The 24490-nt window shown below is 35.9% G+C and overlaps 3 protein-coding genes across 8 annotated transcripts in view; 2 read left to right on the top strand and 1 right to left on the bottom strand.

The window, feature by feature from the left end:
* Window positions 1-1659: 1659 nt before the first annotated feature.
* Window positions 1660-14764, bottom strand: LOC144974702 (calcium-independent phospholipase A2-gamma-like). Of its 6 annotated transcripts, none has more exons than XM_078917851.1 (7): window positions 14145-14764; window positions 10698-11593; window positions 9958-10109; window positions 7008-7274; window positions 6154-6403; window positions 4848-5037; window positions 1660-3652 (listed from the first exon to the last, which is right to left on the bottom strand). In XM_078917851.1, the coding sequence occupies exons 2-7, from the start codon at window positions 11559-11561 to the stop codon at window positions 3411-3413; spliced, it is 1965 nt and encodes a 654-aa protein (XP_078773977.1). In that variant the 5' UTR covers window positions 11562-11593; window positions 14145-14764; the 3' UTR covers window positions 1660-3410. The 6 variants fall into 6 exon arrangements, with proteins under 6 accessions (XP_078773977.1, XP_078773982.1, XP_078773981.1 ...); XM_078917856.1 differs by having other exon boundaries at window positions 14485-14566; XM_078917855.1 differs by having other exon boundaries at window positions 14402-14487.
* On the top strand, window positions 12122-14836 carry LOC144975803 (uncharacterized). The gene is made up of 2 exons (XM_078919990.1): window positions 12122-12592; window positions 14771-14836. Exons 1-2 carry the CDS (start codon window positions 12122-12124, stop codon window positions 14834-14836), a joined length of 537 nt encoding a protein of 178 aa, XP_078776116.1.
* A 4089-nt stretch (window positions 14837-18925) lies between these two features.
* LOC144975653 (ras-related protein Rab-7L1-like) overlaps window positions 18926-24490 on the top strand; it is a 41647-nt gene continuing 36082 nt past the window's right edge. The window contains exon 1 of the mRNA XM_078919840.1: window positions 18926-19057. The gene's annotated coding sequence lies outside the window, so the exon portion shown is untranslated. The remainder of the gene's footprint in view (window positions 19058-24490) is intronic.

Raw genomic sequence — 24490 nt, 5'->3', positions numbered from 1 at the left:
CATCATCTCATTCATCTGTGGTGTTTCAATCATCCTGTTTTGTTGATAAAGGGGAAACCCGAAAGGTTCATTTGATCTGTATTTGTAATTAAATTGAAGCTTACATTCAACTTCACGTTATTATTTATTCCATTGATTAGTGACGATAAGCAGTGTTGTGGAACATTCCTGATTATTGTTAATAACAGTATAATGTATTCATTCATTTGAATATGTTTCGTGAATTTTTTCTTTCTTTCTTTTCCTTTTTTGAAAATTCTCACGAATTAGCTCATTTCAGTCAATTGATTTAAGATTTACAAGATTACACACCATTTCCGATTCCAGACAAAAAAAGAGTAAAAACACGCACACATACACACACTCGCACATACATCACACATACACACACTCACACATACATACACTCAGATAAAGTGGCAAGATATTTTTACTACCTTTAAGAGTTCATATATTCCTCTTTTTATCTGTTTGATTGGGTTGTTTTGAGCTATCAGTCAGTAATAAATACCTTCTATATGGTAAACAACAGCATGCAAATAATACTCATAAAATAGATTTCACATAAGACAAGCAAATTGAATTGTGATTAAAAATGAATTCAAATCCTGGAAATAAAACAACTGAAAGTGGGACTAAGGTATAAAATGAGTAAGAGTAAGAGGATGAAAGCCGTAACTTGACAACATGACACATCAACTCAAATAGTTACAAAAACAATTTTGGGTTGCAAAATAGTTTTCGATGATGAAAGATAAAATATGTTTTGTGATCCTTTAAAAAACTTTATGATAATATGAATATTGTAAAAGAAGTCCTTCGAAGCTTGTTTCTCCTAGTCTCCGTAACGTTAAACAGACAGTAGCAGTTGCATGCTACCCTTTACATAGGACCCTAGTCTAATGCAAAGTACTGTCCACCAGATCTGACATATCAAGTCACCTTAAACTCCTGGGTGAAAAGAGGGTTGTATTTTTAAAATCCTGACCACACCCGGAATCGATCCCAGTTTGTTTGCTTATGAGGTGAGTGCCCTACCACTGAGAGACTGGGACCTAAAGTATGATATGAATGTGATATGTTATAACAAATGAGCTGCATTGGGTACTTTTCCATTTGTAAAAAAAACAAAACATAAATACTGATATGAATCATATACAAATTGACTATATAAGCATTAACAAAAACAAATTTGTGAATTAAACAAAATGACTAATGAAGCAATGAACCCAACAGTTAATAAATACCAATAAAACTAAAACAAATATTAAAATCTTGCATATTTTTTTTATGGCTCATATTTTCAAATTTCTCAAATTGAGTTTGCAACAGAAGATATGTTGAAACAAATTAGGCAAATAATAAAAAATGGTCATGATATTATAGTAAAATAAACATGTTCTTTGGTTGTTTAATAGTATTTGATCAAATTATCAATCATTTTTTTAAATGACACATTCTACCATAACCAAGTGTCTCTCACTACCTTGTACATATTTCAATGTTCAAATTAAAGATGAGTAACAGTAACAGTAACTGCATTTTAAAAATCTGAAATCGCGTGTATGGTGAAGTGCCAGACTACGTCAAAAGCAAAACATAAGATACAAAACGAACCATCAGCTGGGATTGGAGATACAAAACCAACCATCAGCTGGGATTGGAGATACAAAACCAACCATCAGCTGGGATTGGAGATACAAAACCAACCATCAGCTGGGGATTGGAGATACAAAACCAACCATCAGCTGGGATTGGAGATACAAAACCAACCATCAGGTGGGGATTGGAGATACAAAACCAACCATCAGCTGGGATTGGAGACACAAAACCAACCATCAGCTGGGGATTGGAGATACAAAACCAACCATCAGCTGGGATTGGAGATACAAAACCAACCATCAGCTGGGATTGGAGATACAAAACCAACCATCAGGTGGGGATTGGAAATACAAAACCAACCATCAGCTGGGGATTGGAGACACAAAACCAACCATCAGCTGGGATTGAAGATACAAAACCAACCATCAGCTGGGATTGGAGATATAAACCAACCATCAGGTGGGGATTGGAGATACAAAACCAACCATCAGCTGGGATTGGAGATACAAAACCAACCATCAGCTGGGATTGGAGACACAAAACCAACCATCAGCTGGGATTGGAGATACAAAACCAACCATCAGTTGGGGATTGGAGATACAAAACCAACCATCAGCTGGGATTGGAGATACAAAACCAACCATCAGCTGGGATTGGAGATACAAAACCACCATCAGCTGGGATTGGAGATACAAAACAACCATCAGTTGGGATTGGAGATACAAAACCAACCATCAGCTGGGATTGGAGATACAAAACAACCATCAGTTGGGGATTGGAGATACAAAATCAACCATCAGTGGGATTGGAGATACAAAATCAACCATCAGTTGGGGATTGGAGAGTACAAAACCAACCATCAGTGGGATTGGAGATACAAAATCCACCATCAGCTGGGGATTGGAGATACAAAACCAACCATCAGTTGGGATTGGAGATACAAAACCACCATCAGCTGGGATTGGAGATACAAAACAACCATCAGCTTGGGATTGGAGATACAAAACCAACCATCAGCTGGGATTGGAGATACAAAACCAACCATCAGCTGGGATTGGAGATACAAAACCAACCATCAGGTGGGGATTGGAGATACAAAACCAACCATCAGCTGGGGATTGGAGATACAAAATCAACCATCAGTTGGGGATTGGAGATACAAAACCAACCATCAGTTGGGGATTGGAGATACAAAACCAACCATCAGCTGGGATTGGAGATACAAAACCAACCATCAGTTGGGGATTGGAGATACAAAACCAACCATCAGTTGGGGATTGGAGATACAAAACCAACCATCAGCTGGGATTGGAGATTCATTCCCCCCTGGAGATACAATAGATAAAATACAAGATGCTCATTGAACATTATTCTCTCTTTTGAACGCTGCTTTTTGGCATGATAATCCATGACGCATGTAAGAGTTTGGCCATTATAGGAAAGGAAAAATGCAAATGATCATACTGACACAACTTTGGAACCACCAAAAACTGACACAACTTTGGAACCACAAAAACTATCTTGACATGAAGAGGAATTTAGGATATTCAGCTTGAAAGACAAGAAAAAAAACGTCTTCAATCTATTGGGATAACAAAGTTTTGGGATGTTTTTTTTTTTTATTCTTGTATTTTCTGCATTGTCTGGCACTATGTCATACAAAAATTTTCAGATTATTTTCCTGCGCAAGTGTCGGCTCCCCAGCTCCACTTTTATATTTTAAAAATAATATCATTTCATAGATGTAACATTAACAAGTCGTTACAGTGGCAGTGTGAACATTCCTTTGTTTGAAAGTCGCCGCCTGACTATCCAAGCTTATTTTTCATCCAGTCAGTGATGCGTTGTTGTGGTTTCCTCATTTCTAAAAGTCTCTCCGAGACGGCCATCAATTTAGAACTGTTTCTCCTGTTGTACAAGCGTGCATCTTTTTGCATAAGTTCTATCTTATCAGGCCTGATTTCATCAAGGAAGAACTCCTCAGACAAATATGGGTTGAATCTGAAGTAAACACTTGATGGAAGAAGATCTTGAATGGTGTAATGAACCGCTGATAAGATACACAAACAAAAAGAATCATATTAGAACATTCAAGATTTACAGATTACAAAAATAAATTAATAAATTATAACCATAAAAATAATTGCAGACTTAATCATGAACATATCGATATCACGTTTATATCAACATGAAATTAAAGACCCCCTTTTTTTTTACTATATAGTATTAGCCAATAAAGAAGTATAAATATCAACATTAATTTTACCAGGAGACATAGATAACTATCAACAGTGGGTTGATGTTGGGTCATAACAAAAGCAAACAAGTTTACAATTTATAATTGGTTAACAATATCCTATTGTGAGGTGAAATACAACAGCCAATGAAAATGCAGACATCCCCTACTCTAAGTCAAAGTTAAAATAATAGCTAGTGAAATCGCAAGATTATTGTTCAATGCCATCATGTGTGAATCGTATCGTCCCTGATCAGAACCTCAAAGTCTCAGTCGATGGCATTGTTATTGTTCAATGACATCATGTGTGAATCGTATCGTCCCTGATCAGAACCTCAAAGTCTCAATGAGAAATAGACCACAATAATTGACTTTTTAAATCAAATTAAGCATAACATCCTAAATTTAAAAATTGGCCCTTTTTAGGACGACCACCAAATCATCCAGATTGATTGTGCTTGTTGTTACCTTTCATTTTCATATTTTTTGGAAGGATTGATATATCGACATTTGACCATTTCTTCCCACCCAAGTCATAATAATATCTTTCCTCTACTGTATATCTGTCATCAAATTGAACATATTTTTTATACATGGCATGTTCTGTTCACTAAAATTGATATGATAACCATAGCATTGCATAGATCTTAAGTAAATATGGCAAAACACATAGGAAAGAAACATCAATTATGGCAAACTTTATAAAAAAAACCTTTTTGGTCGTGTTTCTGAAGCTCCCGTTTGACTTTTAAACTTTTAAAAACTTAACATTCCTTTCTTAATTCGTTGCTGACGTTTTACTTTAAAAGAAAATAACGAGCTGGGTATCAAAAAAGACACTTGATATGAGAAACTAGGAACCAAATTTTGAATTAAAATGATATTTATCCGAGGTTCTTTATCCATATTGTCCTTCCTTTGAAAAGAATTTGTGTGGAAAATAAGCAAGAACAAAGTGAAACATTCTTCTTTATTTAAAAAACAAAAAACAAAAAACGAATAGAGGTACCTTCAGTATCGCAAGCACTGTCAACTATGGTCGAAATCTTCCTCTTTAGTGAAAGTTTGCGCATTTCCATTTTGTTCTCATGCCTCCCGGTACCCAGTGATACAATACAATGAAAGTTTTCCTTTTCCCACAACAACCTGCTTTCATGGATGGCTAGGGCAGTAGGGTTGTTGCTCAAAATACCTCCATCCTTAAATAAAATAAATAAGATAAAATAAAATAAATTTTTATCTTGCTTAATTGGAATGTTTACAATGAGATACATGTGTTATAATATTGGTACAAACCTAAATAAAACACTGTAAAAGTGAACATCAAATTCCAGCATCAATAAGGGAAATAGTTAAGCTTCAGACTAGAGTCACCGTGAAAAGAGATTCTTGATCATCAACTAGTTGTTTCTCCTGACATTTTATTTTTATTTTTTTTAAACAAAGGGAGATAAATATATCTTTTTGATAGCAGTCCATCAAAACTGCCAGATGGGCAAGCAATGCAAACCATATAACAAATTTTATATAGGATTTACCAAGTAAAAGATGGCCACACTGCCTGCTGTCAATGACCAAGTACCCTAATTAGCTCAACTCCGCATATGAAATTTGGTTCAAGTGCACCTTAATTCAGAAATTGTATCTGGCTTCCCTGACAACCAAATGTCGATAGGACAGCCTATTATCTGATCCAACGGATCATAATAAATAATATTCATAATAAATTATAATCTTACTTTAAAGATCTGATTTAATAATGCAGAAGCTAGGATGAACCCTCAACTAATAGGCTTGATGGCTCTTACTTACCATTATCTATAAATAGATGGAAAATGCTACCCCAAGAATCCAACATTTTAGGTTAATACTCTTTATGATTATGTTTTATCTTCTAATTCTAAGTAATGTAAAATTCTTACCTCAATGTTTATTATGTTTATAAATTTCAATTGCCTGTTACTGATCTGATTATGACGGACACCCAGCAATTCTGAAACAACTCAGGGTGAGTTGGATAATTCTTTTCATTAAAAAAAGGGGGATTTTTAAAGTTTTCATTGAATATCATCTATATCCAAGATGCACTGTATTTAGTATTGAATATCAGGTATAAAGAAACTGTGAATATTGAAACCAAGGAAAGGAAAAACTTCGAAGGGTAAAGATGGTTTGGTGGGCTATTATGCTGTCATTTTGTTTTTTCTTTTCAAATGATACCACTATCTCAGCACAATCATACTTCATTCTTTGATATTTCTTGAGTGGTGGGTAAATCATTATACACTCTTATATTGGAATATCAAAAGTCTCACCTCATGGACATCTTTTCCAAGATGAAATGGTTCAAAATATCCAGGTGCTGCAGAAGAGGCTCTAATGACTTCCCAGATCTTGTATTTGCAGCTGCCAGGATATTGAGATGTCACACTGGGTGGGAGATTGTAGTTGCGGAATAAGTGATTAACCATCCCCTTTGAGGACACTTTAGCTGATACTGCTGACAGTTTGGGAACGCTAGGGTCTCGAGAGAATTCTATCATAGGCGTGGTTCCCATTTCCTTTCTGAAAATGATAGGAATTAAATACAATTGTTTGATTTAAGTTGTCGATGAGTTATAGCAGCACTTAGAAAATGAAAGTCCTTTAGACTGTAACTTGTTATTTTTGATAGGTTTGACATAGCCCTATGTACATGAATTCTACAGAACCAGGTAAATTCAGTATCCACATATCATGTAATGTAGCTTTTACACTAGTTTACGTAAAACTGCAGGATAATGACTCACTTTTGTAAGTCTGAAGGAAACATAGAACTATGTTTTATATAATTCATCAAACATCTTTTAACGCCTTTAACAATTTAACATTAGAACTGTATTTTGATTCAACCCTAATTTCTTCAATATTTATCTCCATATAACTCCAAACCTGTTTTCACCAGTATACCAGTCAGAGATGCACAGCTGTTTATGCTCTCTTATTGAAAATCTTATGATAATTTGCCAAGTTAGAGTAAAAATCGACCTCATAACCTCCCCTTGCAAAGAGTTACAACGATGTAGACCTAACTTTAAAATCATTCTAATTCTAATTCTGAGAAATGATGTAACATAAGGATCTTCATAAAGAAAACAAAGGCAGCTTCTTTGTTAAAATGAAATAATACCTTAAAATTTCTTCCCATGTCTTTGAATCATAAAATCCATGGTTCCAAACAAGTCGTGTTGTGCCAACAACTTTATTTCTTGTGAATGTTTTGATGGATGATTTTTTGTACAAGTGTTCACATTCGTCAAGAGGCACTTTGAACAGACAGATCATAGAGGCAAGGAGAGCTCCTGTGCTCACCCCACAAACATAGTCAAAAAGTTCATGAGTCCTCTTTCCAGTCTGTTTTTCAAGGGCTTTCAGAAATTCCAAGGCCACAACTCCCCTATTGAAAAAGATAAAATGATAAATTTCAGATATAATCACAGAAAAGAGACTCAATAAAGAATCTGTGTTATCCATCAAAGCGTATGCAGGAATGACGTACATAGACCAGTCTCCATAATCCTAAAACCTCAATTCCCAGGATTTTGTCCGGGTTAGAGATGTCCAGAAAGTAGAATCAGTACCTAAAGTGACATTAGTAGTTTTGATCTCAGACCATGGAAACTTAAACCTATTATTGTAGCAAAGAACAATAGGACTATACGCTTTCATCATTGGCTAATGTGTAGTTTACTAGAATACGATTTCATCATTGGCTAATGTGTAGTTTACTAGAATACGCTTTCATCATTGGCTAATGTGTAGTTTACTAGAATATGCTTTCATCATTGGCTAATGTGTAGTTTACTAGAATACGCTTTCATCATTGGCTAATGTGTAGTTTACTAGAATACGCTTTCATCATTGGCTAATATGTAGTTTACTAGAATACGCTTTCATCATTGGCTAATGTGCAGTTTACTAGAATACGCTTTCATCATTGGCTAATGTGTAGTTTACTAGAATACGCTTTCATCATTGGCTAATGTGTAGTTTACTAGAATGCGCTTTCATCATTGGCTAATGTGTAGTTTACTAGAATACGCTTTCATCATTGGCTAATGTGTAGTTTACTAGAATACGCTTTCATCATTGGCTAATGTGTAGTTTACTAGAATACGCTTTCATCATTGGCTAATGTGTAGTTTACTAGAATACGCTTTCATCATTGGCTAATGTGTAGTTTACTAGAATACGCATTCATCATTGGCTAATGTGTAGTTTACTAGAATACGCTTTCATCATTGGCTAATGTGTAGTTTACTAGAATACGCTTTCATCATTGGCTAATGTGTAGTTTACTAGAATACGCTTTCATCATTGGCTAATGTGTAGTTTACTAGAATACGCTTTCATCATTGGCTAATGTGTAGTTTACTAGAATACGCTTTCATCATTGGCTAATGTGTAGTTTACTAGAATTGTTATTGTTTGGGGTGGGGAGGGAGAATCGATATTGTTATTTCTTTGTTTTGTTTTATCTTTAATAATTTCTTTGTCAAATGTGTTTATTGCTTGTTGAAAAGGGATGTGATGTTCATTCGTTTGATTTGCTGTACTTTTCAGTGCATGAAACGGTTTTTCACAGAGCTTCATAACTGAGTAAATTTCATGAATTGAGAATTCAGAGGGATGTTGCGGGATGTATTCTATGATGAAGTCACATCCCTCTCCCACCTCTTTATGGGTAATGATAGGTAGGCAGTTCTTCTTCGCTGTCATCTTCTTCATTGCCCTCACTCAGTTGTGATCTTGATGCCACACTGATTTTCTCATCGGTCATGTTCGCTTCAACTTTCATATCCATGTCAATGTAGACCAACTGTTGGGTTGACATGTCACATCCAGGGGTCAAGTTGATGAGGAACTGGAATTCCCTTGTAAAGAAAGCCATGTCGTTATCCTACACAGAATAGTCTATTTCCTTCAGGCATTATCCTTGTGTGGTTCCCTGGCAAAATCCTTCCATGGTTCAACACTTTGTAACCGTCTCTGGTGATCATTCCTTTTCTTCCATCCAACATCCATTCAACCAGTCATGAAGTTAGTGCTATAATCTAATGGTAAATCTGATTTCCAAAGAACCAAGCAAAACACACGAGTGAGTTGGAGAAGGGAAACAAGTGACTTTTCCTTACATGCATGTCTATCTGTGTTTGATAGGGAAGGGAGTATGGAGCAGTTAAATTGACTCTGCCATGAGAATGATATTGGCTGGCTTCTCAAAGATAAAAGTTGATACATTCGTACCAAACTTCTGACCCATCTGCTTAATCTAATGTTAAGTTGTAGTGAATTGAATTTAATATAGACAGTATGAAACTGAGTCAAATTAATATACTTTTGATTTTAACAATAAATACAGGGTCTAACTGAAAAATAAGCATGAGCACAATACTGACCATTTTATAACATTAAATTCAATTTTCTACCCCCATCTCCATCACAGATTGTTTGTTTTGTTTGTTTTAAGGGTTTTATGGTGCTTACAACACATTTAGGTTATATCAGCGCCAGTAAAATGGAAGAAAAGGGGATAGTAAAAAGTTCTAGTATTACAATTAAAGCACCCAAGAGCAAGTAAGACAAAGGGAACTGGGAACAAATAGGGATCAGATGTAGATTCCAAGAGCATACCACCAATGTACTTAGTTTGAGATCACCTCATCCAGACACAAGCACAAGATCCAACAAAGAGGAATACAATCAAATGCTTACATTATACATTCAAAATAACAAATATAATTATACATAACGGAGAGGAAAAAAATATCTTCCAATACCAATAACATTTGACTGTTTCCCAGGGCCAGGGCCCGGACAAAACCAAGTAATCTCATTCCAAGACAAAGACAGAAAGCATGTTGGAAAACAGATATAAGGGATAGAAGACGCAGTAAGTGCCTCCGTGCCCGCTTTGGGAAGTCAGGAACCCCACCCAGAATCACAGATTGAAGAATGGTGTCACATGTGGCCCCCTAAAACAGCTCGACTGAACTCAATTTTTTTAAACAAAATTGTGGCATAATAACTACTAATAAATTATATTATAATATAACCATGACAATACATGTTCGTCCTACCTGGTGCCACCTCCATCAATGGACAGAATGCGAATACCAGGTGCCTGTAGAGATTTTGTGTAGCCCATCAAACTCATACACTGATAAGACAAACCTCTGACATTTTTATCTGGTGACTCCGCCAGTTCCAATAAAAGAGGAATGACTCTTTCCTAGTCAGAGAGAGAAAAAAGGCAATTACAAAAATGATCAACATGACACAAAGTACAGAAACTCTACGAAAAGGCTCTAATTGAAGCTGTTAAATAAAGGTGCAAAATCAAAATATGCCAAATGATTTGTGCAAACTTTATCAAGGGTATTGTCAGATTTTTTCATCCTCATTATTAGTTCAACAGAATAATGAATCTAATGTTTCCCTCTATTGGGTGATCAGCCACATGGCAGGGTTTTGATACTCAATGAAACCAACAGTTACCAGTAATAAAGAATTGATCAAATAAATATATAATTATCTAGTAGAAATAAATGTTTTTAAATCCCATTTATAAAAAAAATAGGGCTTTGTCATATAGGCTATAGATAGTTTGAAGATGACGTCACTCAGGTTTTTGTTATTGTTTTTTGCCATCTACGTTTATGAGTAACGCTCACTGAACTGTATTAACCCGACAATAAACGTTCATGGATACACACAGTTTTGTGTGTTGGTCCGTTATACTTCCGGATGGCAATGTTATGAGCTTCTTAGCCAAGCGCATACTATCTATAAAGTTGAGATAGCATAAGAATGGACATACCTTTGATGCTTCATAAACACACTCAGGATGTTTGATCAAATGATCACTGAGTTCCTCCAGTCTTGTTATCCGCGACATTAAAGAAAATGCTGATTGTAATCCCTGCACAAGAGCCTTAGTTCTTGATTCCAGTGAAAGTCTTGATATTTTCTCTGCCCGCCTCTCTTTTGCTTTCATCGCTTTGGCTGCTGCAGCACTTGAATGTGAAGGCGAAGGAAAAAGAGAGGTTCTGGGGGAAGAACTGGGAATGTTGGCCATGTCATCATCTAGATATTCTGGTGCTGCTATAATTTCCTCCATCTCTGGAGTTGGTACTGATGCCACAGTGCTAGCTTTAGCTGCTTGAAGATTGTCATCGACATATGTTGAATCATAATAAGACAAAACACTTTCGTTCATTTTTGTAATTGTTTTTTCTAAAGAATATACTGAAGAGTCATCAACCTTATATGCATTCTTAATAAGCATGGATCTTTTTTTACCCCCTGCTTTCCTCATAGTAAGTTGTGAAGTTATAAATTTGCGAGAAAATGCACCAGTTAAATATTTATTCATTTTTGTTATCTTTATGGGGATACTGACTTGAACGGATGGGAATTTTAAACTATTTAATGTGGACTTAAGTCTGTCATATCCCTTTTGATTTTCACCACTGTTTGAGCCTTGTACTGTACTATGTGCAGCGATTTGTTTGTTCTGCGCATTACTTTCAGTACTGGCCCCTCGGGAAATGGAAGCTGTATAGGTTCCCTCCTGTCGACAGCTACAGCAATCCAATGTACTTATTGCAGGATTAACAGATAAATACATACAAGTCTGTTGATTTACGCCACATATATTCCTCTGGAATTTTAACAGAGCCATGCTGACTGTGAATATGGAAACCAGTTATGAATCTGAAAAAAAAAAATATATTGTTACATAAAATCACATATCAGTTGAGAATGATCTTTAAAAAATTAAAGTAATTTAAAGCCTTATTGCTCAATGATGTGTGCATGGATGCTTTTGAAGTTTTGTTTAACATAGGAACTGCTGAAGTTTTATTAGATTTGAAAATGATCAATACTAGTCAGTCCAATGACCTCTTAGCCTTGAGGTCAAAAGCAAATCTTTCAACACACCATGATGATTGCCACACAAACAATTCATAAAAACGTGCAACCAGCACTTTTTACTCTGATTACAATCCTTCTGAATAATTACTGAGACATTTGTCAGACTTCTGTTTCACTGTCGGGGACCTATAAAATCTTATAAATGGAATTCATGTAGCATGTTACATGTTACAAAACTTTTCTCATTCCCAGACAAGCCATTAATTACTCTACATTATGATGTGCATTATTTCATATTTGAAAATAATCGTATCACTTTAATTCTTTGTTCCTACTACCATTATCATTTTTAATTTGGCTTTTCATATGGACCCAGAGCTCAAGTTTTCACAGCATTTGGAAAGGCAGGTCAAAAAAGCTAACAGAATGCTTGGACTGATAAGGAGATCTTTTGACTATCTTGACTGTGACACTATGAAGTTAATGTTTGCAGCTTTGGTCCGACCACATTTGGAGTTCGGAAACTGTGTATGGGCACCTTACCTTGAAAAGGATAAGAAGCTTATAGAGAGTGTGCTTAGGCGAGCAACAAAGGTCGTTAGTGGACTCAAGGACTTGAGTTATGAACAGCGCCTGAAAAGAGTAGGACTGCCAAGTATGGTCTATCGGCGTTTGAGAGGTGATATGATTGAGACCTATAAGTTCACACATTGCTTGTACGCGACTCAGGATAGGCTGTTCACAGTAGACAAAAAATCAGTCACCAGGGGCCACTCATATAAACTTCTGAAACCCAGAGTTAAAACCACCCTTCGACAGAACTTTTTTACACAGAGAGTAATTGAACGTTGGAACGCATTGCCAGCAAATGTCGTTGAAGCGCCGAGTGTCAATGCTTTCAAGAATAGATTAGATGCTGTGATGGAAAGTTATGTGCATAGTGTAGAAGTGCCTCCCACCCAAAATAGCTATGATCAAAAGATCAGTAGAGAAAGTGTAGTGTAGGCTAGCCCCTGATCACAAGATCAGGTAGGGAAATGCATTAGATCAGTTGTGAACAAGACATTCAGTGACTGGAAAGACTCGGCGACAGGCCAGTGGCCTAATCAAGCGACGTCGATACCTTCTATTCTATTCTATAAGAGTCACCAAACTTGATAGAGCTAATCTGGCACAGGGTTGCCAGATTATTTTTCAACAAAATGCCAGGGGAAGACTCAAAAAATGCCAAAACACTCAAAAAAAATGCCAAAGTCTGTTGACTCCCACCCCCACTAAGAAAACTACTCACTTTTGATAGACAATTTACTATCATATCCTGGTGGCTTGCGTGTTTTCTTTTCTTTCTTTTTCTTTTTTTTTTGAATTATACTAAATTTGCTGTTGGGGTAATTTTTTTATTAAGAAAAGGTGTCATTTGAAGTATAATATACAAGAAAAGAAAATGCCAAATGCCAAATGATTTTTCTAATGCCAAACGGTTTTCAAAAATGCCAGATTTTTGGAATCTGGCATTTAAAATGCCAAACTGGCCACCCTGATCTGGCAACCCGGATGGGACCAGTTCCGAAGTAACTTTTTTTTTTTAAAGGGGAGACCTTCCGAAAGTTCCTAGCGCTAGCATTTCTTTCAATTTGTATTCTCACCGTGGATTTTTTGTCAGGCGTTTATCTATTCAATTTGTAATCATATAGAAGCAGTTTAAAACTCTAGAACAAACCTTGATAGATATGTGAAAGTTTAAAATTTCCTAATTTGACCATTGTTTTGATTCTCGGCCGCCATTTTGATTTGTGAAGTATTGAAAGGTTAGTGCATGGCAGTCCTAGGGTTTTTTTCTATAGGCTATAGGGTTAGCTCGAGGTCGAAGGATTTATTTTTTTTCTATTAGGGTTAGCTATGTCTTAGTAAAGGTGATAGTGATAGGGTTTTTGTTTTTCCCATTAGGGTTAGTTAAAGGTATTAGAGTTGTATTTTTTCTTAGGGTTAGTTGATGGAATATTTGAGTTGTTTCCCTTAGCACTAGGAGCTTTCGGAAGGCCTCCCAAAAAAAGATGGCCACCCTCTCGAGAGGGACATCAACCCCCCAACGGTGCCAAAAATTTGGGGGGTTGAAAAATCAAATTGGGAGCCCTTACATACCACCACCAGTCTCTCCGTAGTTGAACACCTTAAATTGAAGCTTTGATTTATCTAAAAGAAAAAGAAAAACATATTGACCCCATGCGTTCCAACCCTAACAAAATTAAGGAAATCCTGTGGTATAAAATATGTCTCGAATTTCACTCCTAAAAACTAAAGAGTAAGACTGAGTAAGAATCCTATGGAATTTCTCCCGAGGTATCTATCAGTACTTGTTAAAATACCATGGATCTAAACAAAAACGAACCTTGTCACTTGTCTCAACAGAATTGTTGGTCAACAGTCACAATCCATCAAGGACTAACCTTATTTTGCACCTCTTTCACTAAAGTAAAGTTTCAGTAGTGTAGAGTCAGTTTATTTCGACTCAAACTTAAATTTGAAGGAAGTGGCTTATTATATTCTCAAGTTTGGTTCCGTTTTGACAATTGAGAAATCTAAAAGAAAAAACAACAAGAGATAGACCAAGTTCAGTTCATCCTGATCTCATGTGTTGATATTTACTTTTCTGAATCAGGACCAAACTGCCTTTCTACGGTGTTATTATTATGATGTTAGGGATTAATGGCGTGATGCCATGGCCTCACATTACATTGAATCCGATTGGCTGCTTTCCGGGCTTTCCAAAATGACCTCATTCGTCGGGTCATGCCAAATGACGTGGAATTTTTTATTTGAATTTCTTGCGATGTTTTTCTTTCTCATGTGGCTCTAAACCAAATCTGATAAAACAGCAACAAAAAGTTCATTAGTCTATGCCAACAACTTGGATTATTATAAATGAAGTTGATCTAAGACAAAACATGAGTAGAATGGCATGATCCACTGAAGCGAGACTACCATTGACGCACACCCCCAATTACACCCAATCAGATGGATTCTTACATTGTTAACAATATCAAATATCAAGCTACACAGCATTGGTGTCTGCCAGCCTGACGGCCGTTGAGAATGCACTCTGCGGCAGTTATGGTCAATAGGTCATGCATGTAATTGCCATTTTGGTCATTTGAAAATTAATCATTGAACTAAGCCATACCTTTAATTATTTGTAGATAAAAAGAATAACTTTTATCATTAATTTCATAGGTCATATAAATGATAGGAAAAGTTATGATTTGTATGCAAGTATTAGTTATATATGTATCTAGCTCTACATTACTTTAAAAAGTGTAAGGGGGTTTTGAAATTTGATAAAGTCACAAAATGAACTATTGGTATAAACAACAATTATATTTTTCAATTTTTCATAACTAATGATAAAGTTTTAAGGACCTTATGAGTGCAGTAAAAACTCCTAGTGGGAATAATGAAGGCAATCTAGGTTTATAATACTCAAGATTTATTTTGGAATAAGAGATTTTTCCTTTTTTAAATCTCTAGATTATATAGGCTAGAATATAGTGATCTATCTATTCGTTTATATATTTATGCATTCATCTGTTTATTTATTTATAGAACAGTAAAGTTAGGTGCCCCAAACGTAAACAAAGGTCGAGACGCACATGGCAAACCACATGTTCCTGTCTTGACAGCTCACGTTCCAATGTAAATAATAGAAAGAAAATAACCTTTAAAATTTGGCTGTTAGGTGGCAAAAGAAACACATATTCATAAATACTCGATCATGCATCAAATAATGTCTAGATATGGATATTTTATGGAACAAAAAGGTAAAATTTATCAAAAGTTACGTCTATCTATTTTTAGACCAGAACAAATTATTGCGCTGGTATGAACAAAACGAGAATTATTCGGAGCCTGATTTTCATAATAATTTAGTCTTATATTATTATTTCTGCAACTGTTAGATTTTATGTAAACATATTTTCAATACTGAAAGTGTATTGCCTACAACTCAAACTACAAAATTGGGAGACCTATATTGTGCGTAAATTATTCCGGTCCCTAACGGAAATCACTAGCAACTTGTTATTGTTTACGTTTGGGGCACCTAACTTTACTGCTCTATTCATTCATTTATTAAATCTATTTATAATAATATACTTATTCTTATATTTATTTATTGGCTACTTTAGCTTTAATTTTCTGGCATCATGAAATTGGCCGGGGTCAACTTTGGTCCAGAAGGTAATTCGGTGAAGGCTATAGATGTCGCTGGGTGAAGGCCATACTTTACTTATCTGGAGATTTATTTTAAAACACGTTTTGTCCGAAATGGGATTATTTTACCGACAGGATAATATCAGCGCATCAAATTGTGTATCTCACAGTCTGATACCGTTATCGATATCGTTATAAACAACTTTAATGCCATGTTAGACTGAAACTTTGAGAGTATGTGAAAGCTGACATTTTATTTTAATGAGCTAAATTGCAGATACTGTCTTTTTGTCTTTCAAAATAAAATTAACAAAAAAAAAATTGAGCATTTATATAGTGCAATATCCACTTAACGTGCTCAATGCGCTTTACAAGGGGTCCCTGGTCAACAGCAACATTTAACATGTAGGACGAGACATCATGACGCCTGTTAGGCGATATTACAATTTTTCGGACAAAGACAACGCTGTTAACGGCCAGGTACTCATTTTACACCTGAGTACGGTGAGAGAATGTGAGTCTTTTCCAAGGACTCAACTATGCGCCGAGCGAGGCTCGAACCCAGGACCTTCCGATCCGAAAGCGAATGTCATACCACTAGACCACATAGCCGCAAAACTTCAGCCAGGGACGACGCTTACGCTACCGTTATAGTTATAGTTATACAAAGCAACGTCACGTTGTAGGTTCACGTGGGGCATTCTTCATAGCAGGAGACGTACCCACACACACACAAATTCACACATACATACATACACACACCCACACACACACAGAGAGAGAGAGAGAGAGAGAGAGAGAGAGAGAGAGAGAGAGAGAGAGAGAGAGAGAGAGAGAGAGAGAGAGAGAGAGATTGTTTTTTGTTTTCTTTTTTGTTGTTTGTTTTTTGTTTTCGTTCTTATGTGTTTCTATCTTGTTTTTTTATTTGTTTTTGTTTTTTTTGGTTTTGTATTTTCTTTCTTTTTAAAAATGTTTTTATTAAAGAGTTGATATCATGTGGTATGAACTCGCCTTTGGATCGGAAGGTAATGGGTTCGCGTCCTGCTCTGAGCGGCGCATAGTTGAGCCTTGGGGGGAAAAAACCTTTACTCACATTCTCTTACCGTATTCAGGGTAAAATGAATACATTGCTGTTAACAGCGTTGTCTCTGCCGGAAACAATTATAATATCACCTACCAGCGGCGTGGGGCCATTGGATCGAATGGTGCCAGGCACCACACCAATCTTTTAAAAATCATTAACAGCATAATTTAATTAAAAATAAAACTGAGAAATTTTAACTAAACTGTCTTTCGCCAACTCCCCAACAACATGCTGCCTTTTTAGTCTCCACTCTATTCAAGATTCCGAATCACGCACTGCGCCGACTCGTGTGTTGGTGACATCAACACCGTGGTGCAAAGCAATCCAAGCTCCAGTTGCTCTATCCATTAGTATCGCTACAGTTGATTGAGCGAGAAACTGGGTCGAATTATCTCTCTGATACTATCTTCAAATAGCGGAAAACCCCTCGACTTGTGCCAGGATCTGAGAGCTCCAACGTTGGACTGGGGGGATGCGCCAATGTTGCACCATTTGCGTCATAGTTAGGGTAACTTCGGCCATCCAAAATATTACATTAGCTGTCAAAAACACTGATCATTGTCAAGTTTATTTGTAAGCAGCAAAGAAAAACAACATAAAACTTTAAAATATGACATATCAAAATCAAAAGTGTATGTGTGTGTTTGTGCGTGTGTATTTGTGTCAGTCAGAGAAAGAAAGCGAAGATTGTCAACAGTTATACTTTGGTGCGTTTTTTGATTTCTTAAGTACTTAAGTGGAGTGATTTTTTTCTTTGTGATGCTTTAAGATCTGAATCTACCTTTTATTTGTGCAATCATTAATCGTATTCCACTGATTTCCATTATTTGAGATATACTTTGGAGTTTTGTTTTGTTAAACAATGAATTGCAATGAATCAAGTTGACTCTTTACTTCACCGACCGTTTGGGAGATTCAATTTGTATCTATGTATCTTTTGTTTGTTTGTTTGTTGTTGTTGTTTTTTTTTTTTTTTTTTTTTTTTTTGGTTTTTTTTTTGGGTTTGGTTGTTTTCTTTTTTTGGCGTGGGTGGTATTTTTAATGTATTGTTTTGTTTTTGAATCTACATTCTTTATAACCTATTCCTTTACAAAAACTCTCGATCAAACTTCATTATTCGGACTTTAGATTCAAAATCAATTTCCAGCTCCTGTTTCAGATCGGAATGATAGTATATTTAGGCGATGCGACACACGATGGGGCAAGTTTCTATTCAAACAGAACTCTCTTCTTTCTCAGAATATATGTATGTATGTATGTTGAGCTGACCTTGAGCTTTTTTATATAGCGCAATATCTACTAAACGTACTCAAAGCGCTTTACAAGGGGTCCCTGGCCAACAGCAACACTTAACATGAAGGACGAGACATGAAGCCTATTAGGCGATATTATATTATTTTTTTTCGGACAGAGATAACCTGTTAACGGCCAGGTACTCATTTTACACCTGAGTACGGTGAGAGAATGTGAGTAAAGAGCATTTTCCAAGGAGTCAACTATGCGCTGAGCGCGGCTCGAACCCCGGACCTTCCGATCCGAAAGCGAGTGTCATACCACTAGACGACATAGCGGCACAGTATCCTATGTATGTATGTATGTATGTATGTATGTACACACACATATATATACATATATATATATATATATATTATATATATATATATATAATATATATATATATATATATATATATATATATATATATATATATATATATATATATATATATATATATATATATATATATATATATGTACGACATATATATCGTACAATATCGACAAAAAGCGAGGGAGAAGAGGGTCAATGAGATTCCGTGAGAAGTATAATCAGGTCAACACTGATACAACACAGAATGTATTTTAAGTGGTCATGATATAAAACGTGCTGCGAAATAACTGGAACGTTTTATCTTCATTACTATCAATGTCGTATCATTGTGTGTATGTGATTTCTCTAACGGAAGATTTTTGCCATTCTGCTGTTCCTTTCTTTTGGGTTTGAATTGATTCGTGAGTACATTGCGTTATTTGTTCGTTTGACTGTTTGCTTTTCCTTTTTTTATATTGGCGAGTGTTCACCAATTACGTCATCGGCTAGGGGAAGGGTGGGGTATGCCAAATATTGACAAGTGTTTACATTTGGGGGGGGGGGGGGGGGTCAGACCAAAGATGATGTCATCAAAAAGTAACCATTTAACTTTATTCAGTATCGCTTTCCAAAAATTAACAAAAGGGTGGAAAAATAATACTGAAAATATGTAATTTATCTAGCGTTTTATTCCCATCCCACTAATACTGTACTTTCAAAAACAAACATAATTCTACAGTACTTGCCCCCCCCCCTCCCCCCAAAGAAAAATGGGAGTAGAGTATTGTTTACTTTTAATTGGGGTAGATAGTATGTTTGTCACGTGATACATGACTGCCTTTTGTTTTGTTTTTTATTTAGGTGACATGTTCATTAAACTGATCCCTTGGTATTAATAATATTGTGATTTAACACATGAATGTAGACAATGTTACTTAATATTCTATAAAATGAATAAGGAAGATTTAAAAAAAAATAGTTACTCTCTTTCTTTTGTATGATAACGTCATTTTTGTTGGGGGGAGGGGGGGGGGGCAAAGGTGTCAAGTGGTGACAGGGGGGGGGGGTCAAAAAGTGCAAATTTTTTGATGACGTAATATGTGAACAGTCCCTTGTTTGGGAATTTATTTAAGGCGGCGAAGGTAAAGGTTGACATTTTTTCCCCATTATTATTATTATTATTATTATTATTATTATTATTATTATTATTATTATTATTATTATTATTATTATTATTATTATTATTATTATTATTATTATTATTATTATATTATTATTATTATTATTATTATTATTATTATTATTATTATTTTATATTATTATTATTATTATTATAATAATAATAATAATAATAATAATAATAATAATAATAATAATAATAATAATAATAATAATAATAATAATAATAATAATAATAATAATAATAATAATAATAATAACAATTGTTACATTTGTGGCGTTGATGACTAGATAGTTCTTTGTTTCGTCTTTATATTTAAATCCTCGCATCGACTAGAACTTGGACAGCAACTTGTTAGGTCACAATGATAATGAACTCATGTTCCAAAAATGTGTCCGGACTTACACTTGAAAACAGGAAGAGAGATCCGATTCTTTTAGATGCCACATTAGTCGCTTAAGTGGGAATATCATTTTAATTAATTTGTGGGGAAGCAAGACAAACAAACAACAACAAAAATACAAATCAACAACAAAACAAAAATCAAACAAAACATTTTGAAATTATATTTTAAAATCTCAATTAAGAGATTGAAAGATGTATAGGAAAATGTGATGAATAATAAAATTTAAAAAAACAACACAACAACCCAGTTAAATATAGAGATAAGGCATCATTTTAAAGGAATGCCATGTGCCAGAGATAGTCAACTTTAAGTTTTTAAAAATAACAATAAGGAACATGTACGTTTTGAAAAATGTACCTAAGTAGTCCTTCGTGGTTGTAAGGCTGGTAGAGGCCGAGTTAATCCTGATGTTAGGCGCGTTGAATGGATAGGAACAATTAATAGTAATTTGTGTCCAGCCGTCCCAAAACGGTAATGTCGGGATGAGCTAAGTGCTGGAAATTGAATTCATAGCCACGAATTTGAAACTGGAAGATTTAAGTCCTTCACAACCATTCGAGCCATAGGCCGGAGTTTCTATGGATAGGACGCTAGTCTATCGCAAAGTACTTTCCGCCAAATTTAACAGACTCAGCTACCCATTCACTGCTGGGTCGACAGGGGGATCAGAAAAAAAATCTCTACTGCACCCGGGATCGATCTGATCCCCTTGCGTGTGAAGCGAGTGCTCTACCAAATGAGCTATCGGGACCCCTGGAGGTTAATTTCCATCCATTGTGATGGAGAATGAATTCAATTTCTTAGATTGAACAAAACTTGAATTTCGTATTTCTTGTCATTTTAGTTTTAAATTTACTTTTTAGGACCTAATCCATCTCGACATAATATCGTTTTGACACGGTACGTTACATTATAAATGATGCTTTAAACAGCGATAGGGATGCGTTGGGCATGCTTTGTGAATGGACAAGAATCGGTTGTACAGAGCAATATCCACTAATCGTGCTCAAAGCGCTTTACAAGGGATCCATGGCCAACAGCAACACTTAATATGTAGGACGAGACATGACGCCTGTTAGGCGATATAACCATTTTTTTCGGACAGAGACAAAGCTGTTAACGGCCATGTACTCATTTTACACTTGAGTACGGTGAGAGAAAGTGAGTAAAGAGCCTTTTCAAAGGACTCAACTTTGCGCCGTTCAGAGCGAGACTCGATCCAGGTACGGAGATGATTGGTGGTGGTGGTGGTGGTGGTGGTGATGGTGATGGTGCTGATGATGATGATGCTACTGCTCATGATGATGATGACGATGATGATGATGATAATGATGATGATGATGATAATGACGACGATGCGACGACGACGACGACGACGATGATGATGATGATGATGATGATGATGATGATGATGATGATGATGATGATGATGAGGCAAAAAATAAATTGAGACCCGGCGCTCATGCAAGACGAAAATGTTGAAAAGTGAGGGTGATACAGTGCTAGACAAAGCAGACAAATAAAACCTAAAAAACTAAATCTTCCTCAACTGAGGATCGAACCTCAGAATTTCTGATTACTCAGTCAAAAAAGACAAAGGGCTTGAAGTCTAAACGCATTCTCCCCCTACCATCTTTTCAGCTTTTCAACTATTACGAGCATATTATAATCCTCTAGATGTTTGATATTTGTTTTGATTTGTTCTTTTTCTAGTCTTCATCGATAAAGGATTGAATCTGTTTTCAACGATAAAAGTTAGCACTAGATAGATGACATGTTACTCGATCTTCACCGACTTGTACCGAGTATTTAGATTACCTCAATCTTCACTGTGCTACACTTCACGTTAGATCTACTTGAAGTGATTAAGATAGGCATGACACTTATTATCTCGTGATAACTTATTTTCGATTCTGACGACAAAGACATAAAGTGCATTGAAGTGTAAAATGTGACCAGTCGTGTCAGAGCGGTATTACGTCGGGATGAGCTTGATGCTTATACAGTCGACGTGCACTTATTTGCAGGTCTGATAACCCAACTCATTATGGGCTCATTGCTGTAATGGAAATCTAAAAAAAAAAATGACGCAAAATATTGTCCCTTACAACAATGTTGAACTAGGCCCATAAGTGCGTTCAGGTGTCAGACCTGCATATATATGTACACGTCGTTAACAGTGGTTTTAACATTAAATGACCAGAAATATGAGATTTAAGCTCAAGTAATTTCTATAAACTATAATTATGGTCTTTGATAATGAATATTAACTGAATTCAAATTTCATAATTTTACCACAAATCAACAGTTATCATCAAAATAGCTCCGTTTTGTGACAGAGGTGATATATTTATCTCTAATAGAAGGATTCACATGTGTTAATGAGAGTGACTCTTTTATTTTATTTTTTTTTTTTAAATGAGAGTGACTCATTCTTCTTCTTCTTCTTCTTCTTCTTCTTCTTCTTCTTCTTCTTCTTCTTCTTCTTCTTCTTCTTCTTCTTCTTCTTCTTCTTCTTCTTCTTCTTCTTCTTCTTCTTCTTCTTCTTCTTCTTCTTCTTCTTCTTCTTCTTCTTCTAGGTTCCATGCCTGGTCCAGGCTTCGGATACTGCATGAATTATCTCTCTCCATTCCTCCCTGTCTCTTGCTTTTTCAAACAGCTCTTGGATTGTTAGGTTGGTGAAGCCCTTCAGTTGGTCTATGAGTGTTTTTCTTTGTCTCCCCCGGGCGCGTTTACCAGGTATTTTTCCACAACTTGCCAGGTATTCATTCTTATCTTTCCTTACTATGTGTTCGAAAAAGGATAGTTGTCGATCCGCTATTAAGGGCATGTTTCCTTTGTTGGTATGTTTGTTTTAGCACTTCTTCGTTCGTTTTGTGTGCAGTATACGATATTCTCTGCATCCTTCTCAAACACCACATTTCAAAAGCTTCAATGTTCTTTTGTGTTTCTGCATTTGTAGTCCAGCTTTCGCATCCGTATAACAAGATTGGCCACACGTAGCACTTCAAGACTCGGAATTTAATCCCGAACGACATCTGTTCGTTTTTCAAAATGTTTCCGAGGTCCATGAAGGCCTGTTTGGCTTGAGTTATTCTTGCTCGTATGTCTCGGTTACATCTTCCATCTGTTGTCACTATTGAACCTAGGTATTTAAAACGTTCTACGTTGGTAAGTTGCTCGCCGTGAATCGTTATATTGCAGGTGTTGTTGTTTTCGGGGTTTTTCTGTATTACCATGCATTCCGTTTTGGTGATATTCACTTCCATTCCCTTGGCTTCACTATCTACTACCACTTTGTCAACAATCTTTTGAAGTTGGATTTCTGATGTTGCAACGAGTACCGTATCGTCTGCGTATCTTATATTATTTATGTTGTGACCTCCTACTTTTATTCCCTCCATATTAGTTATGCCCCTCATGATTGTTTCTTGGTATAGATTAAACAGATCTGGTGAGGCAACACACCCTTGACGGACTCCTTTCTTAATGGGAATGGAATTTCCTGTAGAGTTTCCGATTTTGATAGATGCCTGCTGGGTGTAGTATAATGTTTGCATGAGTCTGAGGTCTTTCTCATCAGCGCCAATGGAGTACAGTTGTTTTAGTATTTCTTCGTGGCGTACTCTATCAAAAGCTTTTTTGTAGTCGACAAAACAGAGGTATAGTGGGGTCTGAACCTGTATAGCTCTTTCACTTAAAATACGGAGGAGGTATATTGCGTTCCTTGTCCTCTGTCAGGTTGGAATCCATATTGTTCTTCTGCGATTTCGGGGTTAATCTTATTCCTTAGCCTGTTTATAATTATACGCAACAGTATTTTGTTGATGTGGCTTATTAAACTTATAGTTCTAAAATTTTCGCATCTGACTGCACCTGCTTTCTTTGGTATTGCTATGAAAATAGAGTTACAGAGATCTTCTGGAATTTTCCCAGTGTTGTATATATTGTTGAATAATATGTGAAGTTCATCAATTGCTAGATCTCCTAGGCTTTTTAATACCTCTACAGATATTTCATCAGGGCCTGTTGCTTTACCATCCCTCATTCGTTCCATGGCATGTTCAATTTCACTTTTGGTGATTTTAGGTCCGCTTAATGGTTCTTTGAATTTCAGTGGTGGTTCATTTCTATTTGGATCATTGTACAGTTCGCCTATGTATTCTACCCATCGGCTTTCTATATGTTGTTCTTCAAATAGCAGTTCCCCTTGTTTGTTCTGGATACAACTTCCTGCTGCTTTGCCTTTACTTTTCCCTGATAGTTCTT

Source organism: Berghia stephanieae, chromosome 6 (assembly GCF_034508935.2).
Source record: "Berghia stephanieae isolate SIO BIC M18660-M18661 chromosome 6, UCSD_Bste_1.3, whole genome shotgun sequence".
NCBI classification, from domain to species: Eukaryota; Metazoa; Mollusca; class Gastropoda; order Nudibranchia; family Aeolidiidae; genus Berghia; species Berghia stephanieae.
The sequence above is the reverse complement of the archived record's forward strand: the minus strand, read 5'-3'. Positions and strand labels throughout refer to the sequence as shown.

Coding starts and splice junctions, on each gene's coding strand:
- LOC144975803 (XM_078919990.1), top strand. CDS start 12,122: ATGGACCCAGAGCTCAAGTTTTCACAGCATTTGGAAAGGCAGGTCAAA. Junction 12,593..14,770: donor AGAACTTTTTTACACAGAGA/GTAATTGAACGT, acceptor ACACCCAATCAG/ATGGATTCTTACATTGTTAA.
- LOC144974702 (XM_078917851.1), bottom strand. CDS start 11,561: ATGGCTCTGTTAAAATTCCAGAGGAATATATGTGGCGTAAATCAACAG. Junction 6,404..7,007: donor ACATGGGAAGAAATTTTAAG/GTATTATTTCAT, acceptor TATCATTTTCAG/AAAGGAAATGGGAACCACGC. Junction 3,653..4,847: donor CAGTGCTTGCGATACTGAAG/GTACCTCTATTC, acceptor GTATCTTATCAG/CGGTTCATTACACCATTCAA.